Source organism: Primulina tabacum, chromosome 11, assembly GCF_025594145.1.
Source record: "Primulina tabacum isolate GXHZ01 chromosome 11, ASM2559414v2, whole genome shotgun sequence".
Classification (NCBI taxonomy): Eukaryota; Viridiplantae; Streptophyta; class Magnoliopsida; order Lamiales; family Gesneriaceae; genus Primulina; species Primulina tabacum.
Window position 1 is genome coordinate 6281671 of NC_134560.1, and position 19005 is coordinate 6300675.

Sequence of the window (19005 nt, forward strand, 5' to 3'; positions counted from 1 at the left end):
TCATTAATAATATTTCTTATTTTTCATTTAAATAATTTTTAAAATATTCATAACTTGATTGAAGCAATTTAAATTTGAAAAAATTCAATTGTATATGATAATAGGGTATTTGAGTAGGGTATGTGTATTCGATAATCCGATGGGTATGGAAACGAAGATGAAATTGAATACCGATGGGTATAGAGATGAATTTAATAGATGGATATGGACATGGATGTATGAAATTCGACCCATACCCTACCCATTTGCCATCCCTACCAGAGTGCCGTGTGAGGGCGTAATTGCAATTATACGGGCGGAGGAAACATACGGCTTATGTTAGCAACATCCCAGAACAGAAACTGACGCTATAAATGTATCGTGCATCTCCAGGCATACAACGCACCAAATCTGAAGGGAAGAGGAACTACAATGAGCTCTCCAAGTTTCTAGTCCCGAAAACCCTAGATTATCACTGATTTCTGATCATTTTCGTAGTTATTTGTAAATTTCACAAACTTCTGTTATTGGATCAGCAGCTGTCATTTGAAAATGGACATTGAACAAAAGCAAGCGGAGCATATAGACTACTTTGTGAAGCAGGCGTCGAATCTGAAGGGCTCGGCACTGGCTAATGTGATTGTTGAGGCCACCTCTCACCCAGCCCTCTTTGCTTTCTCTGAGATTCTTTCCGTACCTAGCGTCATCGAGGTATTACGCTACGTGCTTTAGATTGATTTTGTTTCGTGATGTATAGAATTTAGACGTGCTCTCGCGGTATGTGAGGTCTCCTGGGTTGGGATTTCGATGGCGCTCGTAGTCATAGTAATATTAGGTTGTCGGAACGCCGGTATGTTTTTCCATACCTATTTTAATTATTTAGGATAGTTTGGGTTAGATTATTCTCTACCCTTGTTTTATCATATATTATTTCGGGCAAATGGTTCTCAGTGGAGGCCTGGAGGGTATTAGTAGCGTTATGTTTCTTAGTTTTCTGGGACTCGTCTCAGCTTAGTCATCTCAAAATCATGAACATCATAGGCTGGATATTTTACTAGGAGATGAAAAATTGAAATGAATACAAACATACAGCTATTACACCGAGGCTTTTGGATTCAGTGAGATTGAAATGGAACGGTAATGATGGATAACCACCAGAAGTTTGCAAATTATAAATGAATTTGGGCAGTCTCATGGATATGCTCCCAAAATCATATCATTTGGCTGAGGTTTGACGTGCTAAATTTTGAACTAAAGTGATTGATTTAGCGGGGTAAAATCCTCAGCGGGCTTATGTTATTTTGAGTTCTTATATAATCATAAAAATCTTGCAGTACTGCATAATTTTACTTCATGGGGAGGATGGTCTGGAATCTTTTGCCGAGAGATCTGTTGTTGTTTGAGATGTTTTCTTTTAATACTGTGACCAAAGCAATTGATTTTACCGATGTTTGAGTGTTTCATTGCTTTCACTACATTTGTATTGGAATTTAAATGGTTTTCTTGACTTATTCTATGATATGAGTCGTCATTCAATCTGAGGTTGGTTGTGAAATTGCCAGCTCTATGTTTCTGAATTTTCTGTTATGGACTTGTATCTTATATCATTTTTAATATTTATGATAGGCTCCAAATTCCAAAATATGCTGAAAGATAATAGTTTGTTAAGCTAGGTAGTGCAAACACGAATTTCTGTCTGAAATGATCAAGTGCAGTTTTACTTAACGCTGTCTTAAAAATGAAGTAATTATCAATGGTATCAAACAAAAGTTGAGAGCAATCAGTATATTTTTTTGCTCGCTTTCATGTTAATATGTACAATATTTGAACATTTTCCTTGGTAAGAAACTTCTGAAGAAATGATGTTTCTATGTCAATATTTTTCTTAATGTTTGGACCATTGTGCAGCTTGAAGGAACTGAAAATGATATTTTCCTTGGTTTGCTTCGGATGTTTGCATATGGTACATGGAGTGAATACAAAAGTAAGTGGCCAATCTGTTCAATTATCAATTTTCCCAGGTTTTCAATTTTATGTCTCAAATTTGCCTGAATTAATTAGTAAAATTATTAATGGTTATAATATTGTTTGGACTTGCACGGTCTCTCAAGTCTCAAAATGTCTTTACTGTGCCTATAACTGTTAATGTATTATATAGTGTTCAATGCTGCCGCCATGATATGTTTCTTTCAATTTGGTGGTTTCTCCATGCATTAGTTTTACAGATTAATTGTGCTGCAGGTGATGTCAGCAGGCTTCCACAATTGGTTCCGGAGCAAGTCCTTAAGCTAAAGCAGCTGACAGTGCTCACTTTGGCGGAGGCAAATAAGGTTCAATGACTTCTTTTTTCTAGTGGGCTCGCCTATGGTTGTGCAGTTGTGTGTTAGTTGAAAATGTGAGAGATTTGATTGTTAGCTATGTTTTTGGTTTCCTTTTTATTTGGTATTACTGTATTAGTTATACTGGTCTTCGACTTTCCTGTCTTTCGTAATTGTTTGCGAGCATATGAACTTTTTGGCCCTTGGACAGGTATTGCCATATGATACATTGATGCATGAGATGGATGTTACAAATGTTCGTGAATTGGAGGATTTTCTCATTAATGACTGTATGTACGTGGTAGGTTTCATTTCGCTACTCATTCCTGACCAACCATTAAATTGACTCTAACTTTTGGTTCTTTCAGATACGGTGTTTGCTTTAAACAACAATGTATTTTTGTATTGTTTGTCTGCAATGTTTTTGTTTCCTTTGAACAAGTTATCCATCTTGTTCATTATTTTACCTTTTAAATTTATATGCTTCATATTTCATATTTTAGATAAAGGACCCGTGATCTTGACAGTAAAATAGACAGACATTTATTTTGATTCTTTGAAAAATTTTATATGATAAATGTTATTTTGGTTGCTTATATGAACAGGGGATAGTCAGAGGAAAGCTGGACCAATTGCGACGATGCTTTGAGGTCAATATTATAGTTTTTTAACCTCCAGTAGCAGATCACTTATTTGGCGATAATTAATTGCTAATCTACTGTTTGTATGAGCTTGTAGGTGCAATTTGCCGCAGGGAGGGATCTCAGACCTGGACAATTGGGTGGTATGATCAGAACGCTGTCAAATTGGTAATATTTCTTTCCTGAGGGTTAAATTTTTGTATATTATGTTTGTACCTATGCATCTTTACTGCTTGAGTTTCTTAATATAGATTGATTTGTGTGGCATATTCCAGTCTCGGAAAGTATTTACCGTGTTGGGGAAAACAATACAAATATTAAATTCTAGAGTAAATATTTGCTATTTTATGTTCAGTAGCTGCTTCGAAGATTGGAGGATGATTCAAATTGGCACTTATTCCATCTCTCGTTTGGAAGTTGCCTCTATCATTCCACACACTTGCTTGCCTTTTGATTAAAATCTTTCTCGGGGATCCTCATGTTGGAGTTCTTTGCATGGTATATGATGATAGTATGATTGCCTGTGGCTGTCTGGCATTAAATTCATGTTAATAAACAGCTGACATAGCAGAAGCCTGCTTCAGTTCTTGTGTTATCATATCTTGTTATAAATTTGGTGCGAGAAAATGAATGTAATACGATTTTCAACTCTGATTTTTTGCAACGCTTTCCTTTCTATAGCTGCATGTTTTCCATCTAGTATCTAAATTATTTATGTAAATCTTTTTTTTATTCTCTTAGGTTGTCCACTTCAGAAAATCTTCTTGTCTCAATTCAAGATAAGATTAAATGGGCAGATTCTATGAGTGAAATGGACAAGAAGCACAAAAAGGAAGTAGAAGAAAAAATTGACGACTTGAAGAAGACACTATCTGTGAAGGTCAGTTACTTTTGTCAGTGAAATAGACAATATTCTCTGTTTCAATGTAGTGTCATTCAGTTTACTGCATGTGTGAGTTTTGCTGCTAAATATGAAAGCTGCTTGATGGCGTCGTGAATTTCGATCAAACTGTGTCAGGAGAGGATGCTAGGCTCTCTAGAATTGACTTGAGCACTTAGGTACCTTAACTTTCTCCTTATGTTGATGAAAATTTGATGCTCAGTTCATGGATATTTTTGAAATTTTAATTTCATGAAACTGAGCAATTCTGCTTGGTCAATTGCGGGCATTTATACTAAAACTGATTTATATTAAAATTCAATTGTTTACTTGTTTGATGTAATAAATAATACGTTAAAAGTTTTAGTTTTTGCCACTTTCCTTCTGAATGCATTTGCAAAGTTTATTTGGCTGGCACATGGCCTTTCTTAGTTTCACAACTTGATGCTTGTGATATATGTTTTCTTTTCTTTTACAAACCATGGCACATACGCATGCAAACTCTATGTGTGTTTTTCGGTGTATCTTACTTACGTTGTGGCAGAAGTTACAAACTGTGAGCAGGCCGACCTTGATCACCGAGGGCATGAAGAGATCACTTCTGAACTGGGTGGAGTGATGGACTATGAGGAAGATCGCAGCCGATCTAAGAGGTAGCATTTGATGCCCATACTTCCATCACTTTGGGATAATGCTATGAACGTTCTACATATTCAACTTCAACATTGGCGTGTTTCCTCTATTTTTAACCTTCTCTTTTATGGCCTCTATGCGTTAAAGTTAAAATTACGTTCATGCTTTCAGGAGATTGAAGTCAATATTTCCAACCCATTGCTGTAGCTAATTTTACAATAAAATCGAACTCAAAAGTCTGAACTTGAACTCGGGCTCTCGAGTTCAACTTGAACCACCAAAACATTTTTTTCATGTACATGTTATTGAACATGAGATTAAGTTCAAAGAATATTGAGCTAATCGAGCTGGACGTACAACCTTAATTTCTTAAATGTGGCTTAGCTCGTAATGCTGACTTCTCTTATAGTTTTAAACGGAGGATCGCTTCATTGTTTAGGGAGTTCTTGTTCCTAATAGATCCATGCAAATATTTGTTGTATGACTTGTAAAACGTGCAGGAGACGACACCCTATAGGTCGAGGAGATAAGATAGAGATAGAGATAGAGATAGAGAGGAGAACCTTGGATGAATCTGTCAGACACCTGGCCATTTTTTGGACTCCATGGTATTGGGATGACGATGTGCTCGTCGAGAGGAGACGATCTTTCAGCATCAGACCTGTCAGCCCACCTCGAAACTGACAGCATTTGCTTGAATTACCTTAAATGCTTTTAATTTTGAATGACGAGGGAACGGGATATGGTACTTGGTCCTTCCGTTCATTTGCAAACAGATGATGTAATGATCATGAATTCACGCAGGAATTCCTTATTTCGACTTTGTTTTAGTGTAATGCTTGAACGAAAATACCAAGGACGAAATTCTATTAGCCAAACAGCTCATCTTTCCCTTCCCACAGATGCTAAAAGGTTGTATTTTATTATTATTTTTTTCTAAAGGGCTAAAAAGGTGGTTTTTGGTGCAGCCTACAGGAGGGTGCCTTCTTGATTAAACCAAAGTATGAAATCATGTTGCAAGTATGTTGGAAAATTATGAAGCCTCGGGAAATTGTGTTCATATTTGATTTCATTTTGAGCATTTTGGCAGATATATTTTCTAAATATGCTGTTGAAATTAGATTTGAAGAACATGATCTACGTTTGATTTTTTTTACTAAGAAAACGATTTCTCTGTTAGATCATATTTTTATACTATAATGTATAATCAGTATGGATGTATAACATAACATATCTTTACATTTGGTAGCTGTGAATGCACATTTTTACTTGGAATCGAGAATTATTTTCATATTACTTGGACGCTTCAAGAAGCCTGATGAAGCAACATTTATTACAACTATACAAACAACACAGGAACACAAAATAAAACTCTAATAATCTGAGCTTCAGTTTCGGGGATTCCTTTCGTTATTTATCGGGCCTTGCCGGGTGTATATTGCGGGCCTCATTTGATCCTGCAGGCAATGAATAATTGAAGAATGAACACACAAAATCTCAGAGAGTTCATCCTAGAAATTGACAAAGAAATTAATCATAATAAAAGGAAGATAAACATACTTGTTACAGTCAACAGTGCGGGAGACAGGGATATCCAGATGAACGCCGCACTGAACCGGAAGGCTCTGCGCCAGCGCGTCCTTCATCCCGGGGTACCGATTTGCGGCGGCCTTAACACAGCTGCAGGCGGCCCTCTTGTCTGCAGTCGTCCGGCCCATCCCTTTCACGGATTTTACACCGTTGCAGCATGCCGAAGATGGTTTGTTTCCGCCACGCCCGGTGAGGTAGCTGATGCATGGCATTAGAGCAGCGTCCACTTGACCGCAACTGATGGTGTATCCAGGCTGAGCCATGAACAGAACCAAGGCAAGAATTGCGAGCACTGATATTAGAGAACCACACTTCATATTCTTATGGAAATATTCTTCTCGTGTTCGCATGATCTTTTAAGGGAATCGATTAATTACTGTTTTTATGGTTGTGGATCGTATGGGTTTCGGGGCTATGAAGATGGGGCATTTATAGGTTTCAAAAGTGATTGTTATTTAACTAAATTGTGGATATTCGTATGGTGAGAGCAATGTGTGTGTATATATATATATATAGTTTTGTTAAGTTGACCACCAACCGTGTCTACCTTTATTTCCATCAATTATGTGATACTCACCTTTTGGATATACAATTTTGATAAACTCATCAAATTCAATAGATGAGTGTCATCTTATTAATGAACACAAATGTGATAACAGTGGGTGAATATCATAACAAATATATTTATATTGCGAGATGACATCAAATGTCAATTTTGTGAGACTGATCTTCTAGTTCGGTCATCCATGAAAATTATTACTTTTTATGCCAAAATTATTCTTTTTTTATTTTAAATATGAGTAGAGTTGACCCGACTCAAGAATATATATATATTATATAATTAAAAAAATATTTGAATCTTTAGATATAGTTGTTTTTCATAAATAAATTTTTTTTAAAAAAATGAAATAAATACAAGTTTTCACCCTTTACAAATATATTAAATCATCCTTTTATATATCAATTAATACTGAATAATCAACTATACTCTGGATGTCTCGAAATAATCTGAAATCCAAACACGCGCGCCTAGCTCTTTACAATCATCGAGTAAATAAAGAGTACGTAGGATGAAATAATTCCCATGAGTACGTAGTTTGTAACTGCTTTTATCGGTTTGTCTTTATTCTAAAACTTGAGAAGTAAATGTTGGCTTAATCTTTTTGGAGGCATCTGGCACGAGATTCATTCATGCTCATTGCTCACGCTTCTGGGCCTACGCATGATTTAGTGTAGGACAAGTTTTCTTCAAGACTTATTTCATTTCAATCCAATCCCAGATTTTTGGTTGTATAAATTTGATATCTGTCACACATATATTTAATCAATTTAAGGATGTTTTTTTCAATGTGTGTAATGAATGATCGATGTGATCGGAAAATTCATACTTTATGATTGCTTTCAACGAGCATGCATCATCTTTCTAGTTTTTGGTTTTATCCATTTATATCGATTTTTTGGTCCATTGACAGATTTAAGGGTAACGTTCTACAAGTCTATATATATCGCATATTTTCATTTATAATTCTCGTCCTTTTTGCTGCCTAAATAGCAAATTTCACGCATCTTTTTTTGTAGTTTGCATGCATGGTATGTTTCTCTACTGATCTGCATGTTACTTAGTACTGCTTGTTACTTCTTATGCGCTTCTGTTTAAATTTGGTTCTCTTTGATATCGGTCATCGATTGAGGGCATTCAGTGCATTCAATGAACATTGATCGTCGTGGCGTCGTCGTCGTATATAGTAAGAGATCTATATGTACGTACGTACAGATAGTATATGTATATAGAAGTAAATATATATATGATGATGCAATAGCTGTAAATGATTTATTTAATTAATTGCTCGAAATATTATGGAGTTGTTGATCACAAGAAGAATGATATTTCTTCATGTGATTCATCAAACTCCATTGATACAAGTAGGTTTACAAACCATAATATCATTGAAAACTATGAGTAGTTTAATTTATTTCTGAATCAAATCTCCTGCGTGAACTTCAAACTTCATTTTATATCCTGCATGCCAAGAGAGAAGAAAGAAAGAAAGAAAACATTATTATTCGATTAAAAAAATATAAGCAATAACATGTATGTATCAAAACAAGAAGAGTTACACTGACCTGTCACAGTCGACGCTGCGAGAAATAGGGATGTCCAACTGAACCCCACACTTAGCCGGAAGACTCTGAGCCGCCGTATCCTTCAAGTCCGTGTATCTGTTAGCAGCAGCCTTAACACAGTTGCAGCAAGTCCTTTTGTCTGCCGGCGTTCCGGCCATCCCTTTGACGGCTTTCACGCCATTACAGCATGCCGGAGTTGGTTCAGCTTCACGTCCTCTGAGGTAATCGATGCATGATAGTAAAGCCACATCTACTTCACCGCATGTGACAGCGTATCCAGGCTGCGCAAAGAATTGGACAATGGCAAGAATAGCGATCACGGGTACCACCACACGGGAGTTCATTTTCTTGATGTTTGGATTAATGGGAGCTCTTTCTTTTTCTGGTGATTTTACTCTTGTAGTTAATTTGAGTTTTGGCTTGGTTGGAGGTGTTCTTGGATGGGGTATTTATAGGGCTGGAGGCGCTGTATTCTGAAATAAGCAGCTGTTACGCTGTTTTGGATTTGCTTTAAATAGCAAAGATGATAGACTCTTGAAACTGTTCTTATCACTTCGACAGTTTTGCTCAGACCTTTTGAGCTGATTATCATGTGTTCATATTATACAATAAAAGTAACAAACTCATTGAAGATTTTTTCTAATTTATTAATGCAGTTCAAATGAATCAAATCTAGGTTTTGGTTGTTGTGTGATATCGTGTGACAACTGTAAAACCAGCGTTGTTTGCAAGCTATTATATCAGATTGTTTAAACCAGTTTAACACAAACGAATCAAATCACAATTTCAATTCAATTCTAACTTAACCTGGTCATATTATATCCGGTCAGAGTTAATGTTAGTTAATGTGATTCGAGACGTATGTGACAGACGTAAATATTTCTTTTTTCAAATTTCAACACAAGATTGAATCAACTTATGTTACATTTACATAAGATGATTTCATATATTTCATCCATAGGTTTGAAAGTTTGGGTCTGAACGACTCAAACAAACGAGAATTTGATCGGTTGATCACAAAACGCCTTAAAAATTGAAAATTAGCCAAATAATTTGAAATTCAAGTCCATCAAATCATTTCATCCAAGCTAAACTTTTGGCACAAGTCTGGAAAAAATACATATCCAACTCATTTAAGCTAGGGTTATTATCCTAGCTCCTCCAATTCGTTCACCAGCTAGACTTATTGGCCATTTTATATTTTATACGTTATGAAAAACTTATTGTTAGGAACAATGGAATCCAGATATCTCCACACTTGTATGAGATATTGTCCACTTTGGGTTTTAACCCTCATGGTTTTGCTTTTGGAACCACCCAAAAGACCTCATACCATGGAGATATCATTCCATCTTTATTAACCCATGATCTTTCTCTAGATCTTTCAATGTGGGACTTTGGTTGCATCCCTAACACTTATTTTACAAATTTCCCCTTAGTAATAGTGTAATAGTACTATTCCTTAGACTCGAGGGTGAACAAACACACACTTTCAGCTCCGGCAACTGCGCCGCCGTTTAGTCGCCTTGATCGGCTCTTTCATTGCACCGTCAGAGTCAATAAGATGCGGAAAATTGAGCCTGGCTCGTGAGCCACGCAACTTGTAGGCCGCTTGATCATAAGCCAATGCTGCATCCACCGGTGTCTTGTAAGTCCCCAGCCAAATCCTCCGCCCTTTCTTGTGTGGGTCTCTTATCTCCGCCGCAAACGTTCCCCACGGCCGACGCCTCACCCCTCGGTACCTCTTCCATTCATGCGGCGTTCGATGTTCACCCGCGGCTCCGTTTTCTGCCATCAGGCCTTCACATCTAAACCCATAATATGGATTATTTGAGCTGTGATCCAAATTTGACTTCAAATCGCTGAAATGTCGTGCCCAAAAAGAGTCTTCTAAGCTTGGTTTAGATTTTGAAAATTTGGTGAAAAAATCATCTGGAAAATCGGAATCATCGAGGAGATACTGTTGGATTGAATCAAGAATCATGGCATCATTTTTTGAAATGGTTTCTGCAAACATTTTTGATCGAGAGGGAGAGAATAGCTATGGGTTTTATATGTTTATTTATTTAGTTTCTTTCTTGAAAACGACAAGTCAAAGAAATGTGATTTCCTTTGCGTCCCAATCCTACATAAACATTCGACGGGCTTTCACCTATTTATAGTGTCTGCATGCAGAGACCACCGCGAAAAGTTCAAAGTGAAAATTAAGACAAATTCAAATAGTTTGGTATACCATTTGGATATTGATCATGCATTAATTCTAATATAGATACTAATGTATAGATGCATGCAACAATATTTTTTATAATTCATTGTTTTATATTTAAATGAGTGTCAAAATATAATTATAAGAAATAGTGAGAGATTAATTACTATATATATATATATCCATTGAGTATTTAGATTGGATTTTGATGCAATAACATTGACTTTTTTTTCCAGTACAATTTCGTCTTTGTGTTGATTTAGTATCGAAAATGTTGGCATGAATTTGTAATTCCGATATCAAAACAGTAAAAAAAAATAAAAAGTTGTGTACCAAAATTAAATTTTGTAAGTTAATTTACTAAACTAAAATTGAACAACTAGTCAGTGAAAAATAAAAATAAAAAATTCTCCGAGATATATTTTTGAAATTAAATATCCATATATTTACATGATTGGGCATGTGATAATAAATTGTTTGCACGTGTTCAAATTTGGGTTCTACTACTTTTATACCGACCATGCATAACTTTCAAAAAAAACAGAAGTCGATCGTCCAGTAATTTTTTTTTTTATATATTTAAATGAGTAGGTCTCTTGCTGTGAGACGGGTCAATCCTACCGACATTCACAATTAAAAGTAATACCATTAGCATAAAAAGTAATATTTTTTCATGGATAACCCAAATAAGATATCTGTATCACAAAATACGACTCATGAAACCGTCTCACAAAAATTTTTGTCTGTTTAAATATAGTCAATTAATAATGATGTAAAATCAATGCAGCGTGCCACCAAATACATTATTTTATTCAATCTTGTTCCATTATCTGATATATATAGTAATTTATATTTTCTAATATATCAATTAAAAATATAATAGCACGTGTCTATTACATATTTAAAATTCTTTAATTAAGTTCGTTCACATTCGTCAATATTTTTTTTGTCCAAATAAAGAATTTTAAATCATCTATTTGATATTAAAATAATGAGCAGGCAGTAGAAAATGTTGGAATTATATTTGTCACAACGTTGGAGGCTGATTGTCCGAGGAAGTTAATTAATATTAATTGAGAGATTATGTTAAAGTTTTGTCAATATTTTCGTACTTCAGTATACTATTTGATGCATTTTCTTTAGCTATAATTCGATTGCTTCGAACTATGTTCTAAAACCATTAAGCTTATATAAATAATCTAATATATATACTGTTTAATTACGTTACGTAAACAATTTGATGCGAATGATGAGATTCAACGTTCTTACATCATCTCCCATTTAATAATTTGAGTTAAAAAAAAATAGCTATGTTATTCTTCTATTTCAGTATATGATCTTATCTTACGAGTCAAGCGGTACTGTAACGTTACAAGATCTCTAATAAGAATGTTGACAGGATTTTGGAACTGGACACACGCATTTTAATTGAGTAATTCGTGGACTTTGATCAGGATATGAGATTGTGTTTGGATGAATGAATTTGAAGCTAAAGATTTCAAATCCATAATAGCAAATTCATTGGTTTGTTTAAATTGCATGTGTTTAAATTGATGATTCAAATTCCATGAATTTCAACTGTTTTTAAATGCATTTTTTTTATTATTATTAGAAATAATATTCCCACGTTAATGTTATGGAATATTGTTGTTATATGGTTCTTTTTGCTTAGCACATAAAATGCATGTGTTTTACAAATTATTGTTTATTTCACACCACAATTAAGTTTCTTAGATAAATTGAAATTTATAATTTTCTCAATAAAAATTAAGATTTCTTACTACATTTTTATAAAATGTCAATTGTCACATCACATCGACACAATGTTAGTAACATATAGAATACTAAACAAAAAAAGAGATAAATTTATAGAACCAAAATTATATTTTTCTTGATATTATAAGATTGGTTGCAGTTTCATGAGCTTGATGCGAGTTTGGAAGTGGTATCCTCATGAGAATTGGCCCAAGTACATATGGATAATGTAATAGCCTAAATTTGGTCATTCCCTGATTTTTTATGAGTGAAGGAAACTATCGATTCCCATCATATTCTTAAATCGGATTGTGAATATATTTTTATCATAAAAAATTAAGGTCCAAATGTTTATCGTTTGAGGGTTAACATGAGTTGTGTTATAAATTTTTATACCTGAATTTGATTATTTCGGGTTATATTATTCGATTATTTTAAAATATATATTAAACTATAAATTTAATTAATCAAAATATATTTAAACTTAAAAATAAAAAAATATTAATATATTAACGTAATCAACTAAAATATAACTAAAAATACATCATTTTATTTAAATTAAATTTATAATCTTATCTACAAATAAAAATAAAAATTTAAAATTAATCATGCACGTGAACTATCCCCATATCGTGTAGAAATTTACTATTCAATACCCGAACCCGAAAAATGTTAGTCTTTTTTTATTTTAAAAAATAATAATAATATTCCCCATTATTCTACGGGAATTGGTCGCTATATTGTTGTGGAAATAGAGTAGGCTTGTCAAATTGGGTCAGGCCCGTCGGGCCGACATCCCGCCATAAAAATTGAGCGGGTTGGGTTGATAAAATAGCAGTCCGTTTGGAGGTGGGTCAAACGGGTTGAGCCCGTTTGGGTTGCGGGTTGGCCCGCCAAATTAGGGTAGAATTTTATATTTTTAAGTTTTATATAAAAATTCCTATTTCTTCCTTATTTTTTTCATGTGCCTAACTTCAATCACTCTGGTAAATTTCTATGCTTCTATTTTTTTTTTAAGATGTTATACTCTCAAGTCTCCTCCTTTTTTTAATGTTTAACTCGAACTAATTCAAAATTATCGAAATAATATAGTAAATAAAGTAATTATGTGTATTGTTGAACACATAATATTTTCTGAAATTTACAACCGTCTGTTTCCTCGACTTTCTGTTATCTTCTAATGTTTCTCACTTTTTAAGAAAATGTGGAAGGTAAGAGTTAGGTGCCTTGTGCGGACAAACACTTAAGATCGTTAATTTTTGTTTTCTTGTGAGGACAAACTCTTAAAAAACTGGAGAAAGTGTATACTAAAAAAGATTTGGAATTCACATTTAAAGGTTTCATTGTATTTACGGTTGATGATATTACATGAGTTAATTTTTAGTACATGTGTACGATGAAATCTTGTGTGAATTAGAATAAGCACTTTATTTTTTTATGGATTATGTTGATTGTTGTATGTTTTCAATGTCTTGTTTCAATATTTTTAAGTTTTTTATGAAACTATTTGACTGAAATATATTTTTCTTCTATGTTTATTTTAATACTGTTTAGTATTTTTTTTTAAAAAAATAATAAACAAGTTGGCTTGCCTAACTCGCGGCCCAAGGTGGGTTGGGCTGGGTTGGCCATTTAGAGGCCCGCCCCGCCCCGCCCCGCCTAATGGCGGGTTGTGGCGGGTGGCGGGCTGGCCCACCCCGTCAGTCCCTTTTTACATGTATAAAATAGAGGGGGGAAAACCTAAAATCCTGGGTAAAATTGATAAAATTTAAAACATTATGGGTGTAAACTGCATTTAAACCCAAGGAACCACATGGATAACTGGATATCTGTAACGTTGACTGTTAGATGAGCCGTTGATAAAAATTAAATTCTAATCCTCGTTTCTTAGTTTCCCACCTATCCAAGTGTCCTTCATCAATTTGGTTTTGATTATTAAATTATTATTACTGTATCCATTCGTTCAACTCTCCAACCATAATTTTCCATGAAAACTCAAAAGAACTCAGAGATTAATAGTTGGCGGATTCGAACTACCATTTGCAAGAACAAATGGCCCTCAAAATCTTCTTAAAAATATTCTTATTTCTATGTATAGTTTCAGTTATTTTGACCTCAAGAATTGTTCATTCCATCCCCTTTGTTGTATTTCATGGTAACTCTTGAAGTTCTGCTGTGGATTTTATATGTTATATTGGAATAATATGATTCATGCTGCCTATATGTTATTCTTCCGTTGACTTTTTGGAATAGGCTGTCTTGTGAAATTTCTGCTGTTTCGACAGTTACTAATAAGCGGTTGCATCCATTTTTTAAATTTGGGTTCTGTGATACTTTAGTCTCAGAGTTTGATGTTTTCGTAGATGGCAAAAATTTAAGGATCTATGTTTTTTTGGAGGCGGATTTGGTTCTTTTCACGCTTACTTTTACTTTATGGGGATTCACTTTTCTTGGAAATATCAATTCTTTGGTCTCTTTTTCCATCCTTATTATCCTGTTTTATTTTATTTTTTTAGCTGATGGGAACCATGTTAATATGATGAAATGATGAATTCAGAGGATACATTGAATTCCCAGTTTCAAGATTCTACAAATTAGACCTTACAGTAAAAATCCAAGGATTAGATATTAAATATGGCTCTCATTTTGGCCTGTAATATTTCAGGAGTCTCTGACAGTTGCGATAATAAAGGAGTCTCACATTTCACCAAGGTTTTGAGTAACTGGTCTGGTTCACCTGGTTATTGCATGTATGTTTTTAATTCAATTCGTATGATCATGGATATAAACTTGATCTACATAGAGTACATTTACTTCATATTTCGCTTTTTCAATATTGAAAAATGGATATAAAATGTGAATGGCACACCTTCTGTATGCCAATGGTTCATTTTGTCATGGTTTTGTATCGTAGAGAAATTGGAAATGGTGAATGGGATTCTTGGACAATGCCCTTTCTAAAGCAGGTCCGTTGTTTCTGAATTATTCAATTCGTATTATACAGAAGAACATGATTATTACAATTTAATGGATTTTTTTTTTGGTTGAATGGTGCAGACTGCCACTGCTTGCAAAAAGGTATGCTGTTCTGTCCGAAGAGTTATCTTAATTGACCCAGAATGTCTTGCTTAGATTGAATGCCTTTTTAACAAATAGGTGAAGAAAATGAGTGAGCTAAGTGATGGCTACAACATAATCGGGCTTTCGCAGGTGGGAATCTTTTTCTATCCCCATCATCTCTCAAAATTGAACCATATTTTAAATACATTTTATGGGCTAATTATATATGATTTTTTTCCCATAAAAAACTCACTGATGGATATTATTTTCCTCGGTGACGGGAGGAAATTTTATTGAAATTGAGTTTTGTTCTGTGGCTAACGTATTTCTATCATGGAAGAAATATGTGAAGTGTGAAACATTCTATAATTGTTTCTGACGTTTTTATGTTTGACATATGAAAAAATGGTGTTATCATATTCACTTTTTATGGTTTTCATTTGTTGATGAAATCTGTCTCTAATCTCATACTTTCCAGGGTAATATGATCGGTAGAGGAGTCATTGAGTTCTGTGACGGACCTCCAGTAAGTACTACTGATCGAGCACTTTGATAAAGAAATGTGGGTAAAAAAATTCATTCTATAAATTCGTCGAGTCGTCAATACTTTTCAAACCCCAGACTGTACAACTCTACTCTTTTCAACTCGATGCTCTACTTAGCATATTGTAGGATGGAATATTTATGGATATTCCAAAGCTAGAGGTACGAAAATAGTGCAAATGAAATTTTTTGAACTGTACGACATCTTAAACGTCTCATGTTGGTTGTTGCTCCACATAGGGAGTCACACAGGACAGTTGGGGCAATTGGTTCTGTAATGCTACCTAAGAATAGCTTAGTCGTTACTCTATTGCCATACATGCAACTAGCTGCCCTCAAAGTGCCTAATCCAACTCAATTTCGAGAAGCACGAATCCCCTATCATGATTCACTATTGTCCCTTCGAATGGTTTTTAGATGTGATGAACTGTTTGTCCAAGTTGTATATTGTCCTTTCGAACTACCACTTATTACTTCCAGTTCTTACTCTTTCAAAATTTGGAGCCTCTATTTACCAATATCACAATCTGTGATCAAGATACCGATTATTATGCCTTATCTTTCTTAAATTGACACAGGTGAGAAATCTTATTTCTCTGGCAGGTCCACACGCTGGGATTGCCTCTGTTCCCCTTTGCGGAGTAAGATTTCTTCTAGCTGCATTTAAGTCTTCTGAATTATGGATCCATAAAATATCCAAAGTTCAATTCTTTGATGATTAATTGGCTGATGCAAGTAGGGAAACATTGTAGATTTGTTTCATAAAGATGAGTACTTCTATATCTGTTTGCTTAATCCATCGCTGCAATGTTTTATTGAAAGACACTAAAGCCAGCATAGTTGAGATAAGATTTGACCTGTTTCTTCTTATCTTTTCATTTGTTTAGTGGAGATACTTCAAAAGGTGCTCTACCATAACTGAAATTTCCTTCTTCTAGAAGAAACCATCTGAAAAACTTGGAACAGTGCACATAATCACCTTTGATGAAACTAATACTGTCAGATGGTAAAAAAAGTCTTAAGAAAAAATCTCATTACAGTAATTGATGGTAAAGGAGCGATGTGCCCGTACATTGCTCTTCAATTATCTTGGAAAAACATTACCGTGTACAGTGTTAATAATCATGTAATATATCACTATATTATGATATAGTTGTGATATTACTTTATGATCAAGTTAAAGAAAAGATTTGCTACCGTATTTATCACCAAATATTTTCATTTATATAAATGATAATGATAGTATTAGTTCTTCATGGTTTAATCCCATATCGTGTCTCATTCTTTCTTCATTGTGTAGTCACCCTTTGTAATTGAATATATAGCCTGTGGAAATTGTTTGCATTGGCTATCTGGTTTAATTATTCTTGGTCTTGCAGTCTGCTTTGGTTTGCATTCTCGTGGACTTTTTGATCGAGTTGGCAGTTTATAGCGACTTTGTTCAGGTTTTGAAATCATTCAACATGGCGTTGAATTTTAAATTTCAAACCCCAGATTTTCAGTTCCTGAACTTGCAACATTTCTTTTCTTGATTTCACTTTTTACATAATGGGAATCTACATCGTTTTGAATCATCTCAGCTTTGTGTCATTGCAGGAACATTTGGCACCGTCTAACTACATTAAAATTCCAACTGTGAGTAAAATTCTTTTGCAAGAATTGAATTTATGCTTATAAGTATGAAACATTAGCGATCTTCTTGTTTTTTTTGCCCATGCATATAACTTTTTATGTTTCTAATCTATGCATGTTGGAGACGTTTCCCTTTTAAATGTCTTCTTCTCTATAACAATATAACATCAAGTTTTTGTCAATCGATTTTTTCGAAATAGCGATGAAAAAAATGTCTGATCCTTTAATTGCTCATTTCATGTTTAATAATGAGCTTCAAAAAGATAAAATAGTGGACACGCATGAACTGGAGTTTATACCAAGTTTGTTTTCTTGAAGCAAACATATGATTGAATTCCAAGTCATTTTGGCGTAGCTTGATACAATTTATACTCTTTAACATATCCCCACGTGTTTAAGGCTTGACGCCTCCATTTGAAACATAAAATTCTGTCGACCACTTTATCAGGATTTAAGTGACTACAAGGATGGATGCAAGTTCCTCCCTAAGCTAAATAATGAATTTCACCAGAATTCCACGTACAAAGAGCGGTTTTCTAGCTTGCAGAATTTGGTACTTATAATGGTAAGTTTGATATAAAGGTTCTGATACCTGTTAGATACAAGAAATCTTACCATTTTCCTCCAGTTTCATGTATACATATGGCTCAAGCTATTGTTTCTTACCCAGTTCGAGAAAGATAATGTTCTAGTGCCGAAAGAGACCTCTTGGTTTGGGTACTATCCAGACAATTCGTGGGACACCATTTTGTCCGCACAGCAGGTATCTTTTTCTTATCATACGCCAATGATTCGTTACGAATCTGCTCTCCCTTGAACCCACAAGTTATTGGAAAGTTTGTGTCTGCATGGTTTTTATTAATGTTGTTCCGTGTTAAGACATTGAATCAATCGAGTTTTTCCTTCTGGCTGTACTCTTGAGCTTATATCTTGACCTTCAGGCTCTCAATAAGAGCCAATACAATGGAGAGGGGCGACGGGGTAAGGCTCACTCACCGTCGAACTTGAATCAAGAATAAGGTCCAATCGCATTAAGATGTGTGAACTGAATATAGATACCGTGCTAGTGTCACTCACAACAAATCCAAAGAATGCCATCAGTTCAATCTTGTGATCATGCATGCTAAAGCAAGCTGCATTGTTGAATCTTTACAGACAACCCTCTACACCGAAGACTGGATTGGCCTGAAAACACTGGATGAAGCTGGGAAAGTGAAGTTTGTAAAAGCATGTGGAAGCCACCTTGAAATCTCTTATGATGAAATGGAAGAACACATACTTCCATACTTGTTGGAGAATTCGACTACGCGACACAAATCATCGAAACACTCTCCTTTGAGGCTCGTGTCTGGACATGACGAAAATATAATTAAGCTGTATTGAGATATAACATTATTACCACGAATTTTACATAAAAATGTGGCAATTATGAATGATATTGTCTGTGTTTGCATATTTGTAAAAACACACTTCTAATTTAGCTCTTATGTTGAGCGAAATAAATATTATTAGGGTAACATCATCAATTCGATAAATCATTCCATTAAATTACATCTAGAAAAGAAAATTTATTTTCAACTAAATAGGTATTAGATACTCCAAAGTTAAAACAAAGTCTTAATGAAATGTTATTGTAAACACTAT

The 19005-nt window shown here is 34.5% G+C and overlaps 5 protein-coding genes across 11 annotated transcripts; 2 read left to right on the forward strand and 3 right to left on the reverse strand.

Moving 5' to 3' along the window:
• Nucleotides 1–281: 281 nt before the first annotated feature.
• Nucleotides 282–5350, forward strand: LOC142518131 (COP9 signalosome complex subunit 7-like). Of its 7 annotated transcripts, XR_012813477.1 has the most exons (10): nucleotides 282–690; nucleotides 1888–1963; nucleotides 2221–2309; nucleotides 2509–2598; nucleotides 2903–2947; nucleotides 3036–3106; nucleotides 3680–3818; nucleotides 3957–3997; nucleotides 4363–4471; nucleotides 4952–4975. XR_012813477.1 is itself a non-coding variant. In XM_075620823.1 (9 exons), exons 1-8 carry the CDS (start codon nucleotides 532–534, stop codon nucleotides 4435–4437), a joined length of 741 nt encoding a protein of 246 aa, XP_075476938.1. In that variant the 5' UTR covers nucleotides 282–531; the 3' UTR covers nucleotides 4438–4471; nucleotides 4952–5350. The 7 variants fall into 7 exon arrangements, 5 of the variants coding, with proteins under 5 accessions (XP_075476938.1, XP_075476935.1, XP_075476937.1 ...); XR_012813476.1 differs by having other exon boundaries at nucleotides 3957–4471; nucleotides 4952–5118; XM_075620823.1 differs by lacking the exon at nucleotides 3957–3997 and having other exon boundaries at nucleotides 4366–4471; nucleotides 4952–5350.
• Nucleotides 5351–5898: 548 nt separating this feature from the next.
• LOC142519570 (non-specific lipid-transfer protein 1-like) lies at nucleotides 5899–6358 on the reverse strand. Its single transcript, XM_075622615.1, has 2 exons — nucleotides 6012–6358; nucleotides 5899–5908 (listed from the first exon to the last, which is right to left on the reverse strand). The coding sequence occupies exons 1-2, from the start codon at nucleotides 6356–6358 to the stop codon at nucleotides 5899–5901; spliced, it is 357 nt and encodes a 118-aa protein (XP_075478730.1).
• A 1489-nt stretch (nucleotides 6359–7847) lies between these two features.
• LOC142519000 (non-specific lipid-transfer protein 1-like) lies at nucleotides 7848–8731 on the reverse strand. The gene is made up of 2 exons (XM_075621875.1): nucleotides 8166–8731; nucleotides 7848–8061 (listed from the first exon to the last, which is right to left on the reverse strand). Exons 1-2 carry the CDS (start codon nucleotides 8507–8509, stop codon nucleotides 8055–8057), a joined length of 351 nt encoding a protein of 116 aa, XP_075477990.1. The 5' UTR covers nucleotides 8510–8731; the 3' UTR covers nucleotides 7848–8054.
• A 926-nt stretch (nucleotides 8732–9657) lies between these two features.
• On the reverse strand, nucleotides 9658–10182 carry LOC142519571 (ethylene-responsive transcription factor 13-like). The gene has a single exon (XM_075622616.1). It carries the CDS (start codon nucleotides 10180–10182, stop codon nucleotides 9658–9660), a length of 525 nt encoding a protein of 174 aa, XP_075478731.1.
• A 3855-nt stretch (nucleotides 10183–14037) lies between these two features.
• Nucleotides 14038–18881, forward strand: LOC142519236 (uncharacterized). Its single transcript, XM_075622184.1, has 12 exons — nucleotides 14038–14281; nucleotides 14792–14876; nucleotides 15041–15092; nucleotides 15184–15204; nucleotides 15283–15336; nucleotides 15665–15712; nucleotides 16308–16370; nucleotides 17109–17174; nucleotides 17326–17364; nucleotides 17810–17926; nucleotides 18032–18124; nucleotides 18517–18881. The coding sequence occupies exons 1-12, from the start codon at nucleotides 14179–14181 to the stop codon at nucleotides 18742–18744; spliced, it is 969 nt and encodes a 322-aa protein (XP_075478299.1). The 5' UTR covers nucleotides 14038–14178; the 3' UTR covers nucleotides 18745–18881.
• The last annotated feature ends 124 nt before the right edge of the window (nucleotides 18882–19005 follow it).

Coding starts and splice junctions, on each gene's coding strand:
- LOC142519571 (XM_075622616.1), bottom strand. CDS start 10,182: ATGTTTGCAGAAACCATTTCAAAAAATGATGCCATGATTCTTGATTCA.
- LOC142519570 (XM_075622615.1), bottom strand. CDS start 6,358: ATGAAGTGTGGTTCTCTAATATCAGTGCTCGCAATTCTTGCCTTGGTT.
- LOC142518131 (XM_075620819.1), top strand. CDS start 532: ATGGACATTGAACAAAAGCAAGCGGAGCATATAGACTACTTTGTGAAG. Junction 3,819..4,382: donor AGAAGACACTATCTGTGAAG/GTCAGTTACTTT, acceptor AACTGTGAGCAG/GCCGACCTTGATCACCGAGG. Junction 4,472..4,951: donor GATCGCAGCCGATCTAAGAG/GTAGCATTTGAT, acceptor TAAAACGTGCAG/GAGACGACACCCTATAGGTC.
- LOC142519000 (XM_075621875.1), bottom strand. CDS start 8,509: ATGAACTCCCGTGTGGTGGTACCCGTGATCGCTATTCTTGCCATTGTC.
- LOC142519236 (XM_075622184.1), top strand. CDS start 14,179: ATGGCCCTCAAAATCTTCTTAAAAATATTCTTATTTCTATGTATAGTT. Junction 17,365..17,809: donor ACTACATTAAAATTCCAACT/GTGAGTAAAATT, acceptor CCACTTTATCAG/GATTTAAGTGACTACAAGGA. Junction 18,125..18,516: donor CCATTTTGTCCGCACAGCAG/GTATCTTTTTCT, acceptor GAATCTTTACAG/ACAACCCTCTACACCGAAGA.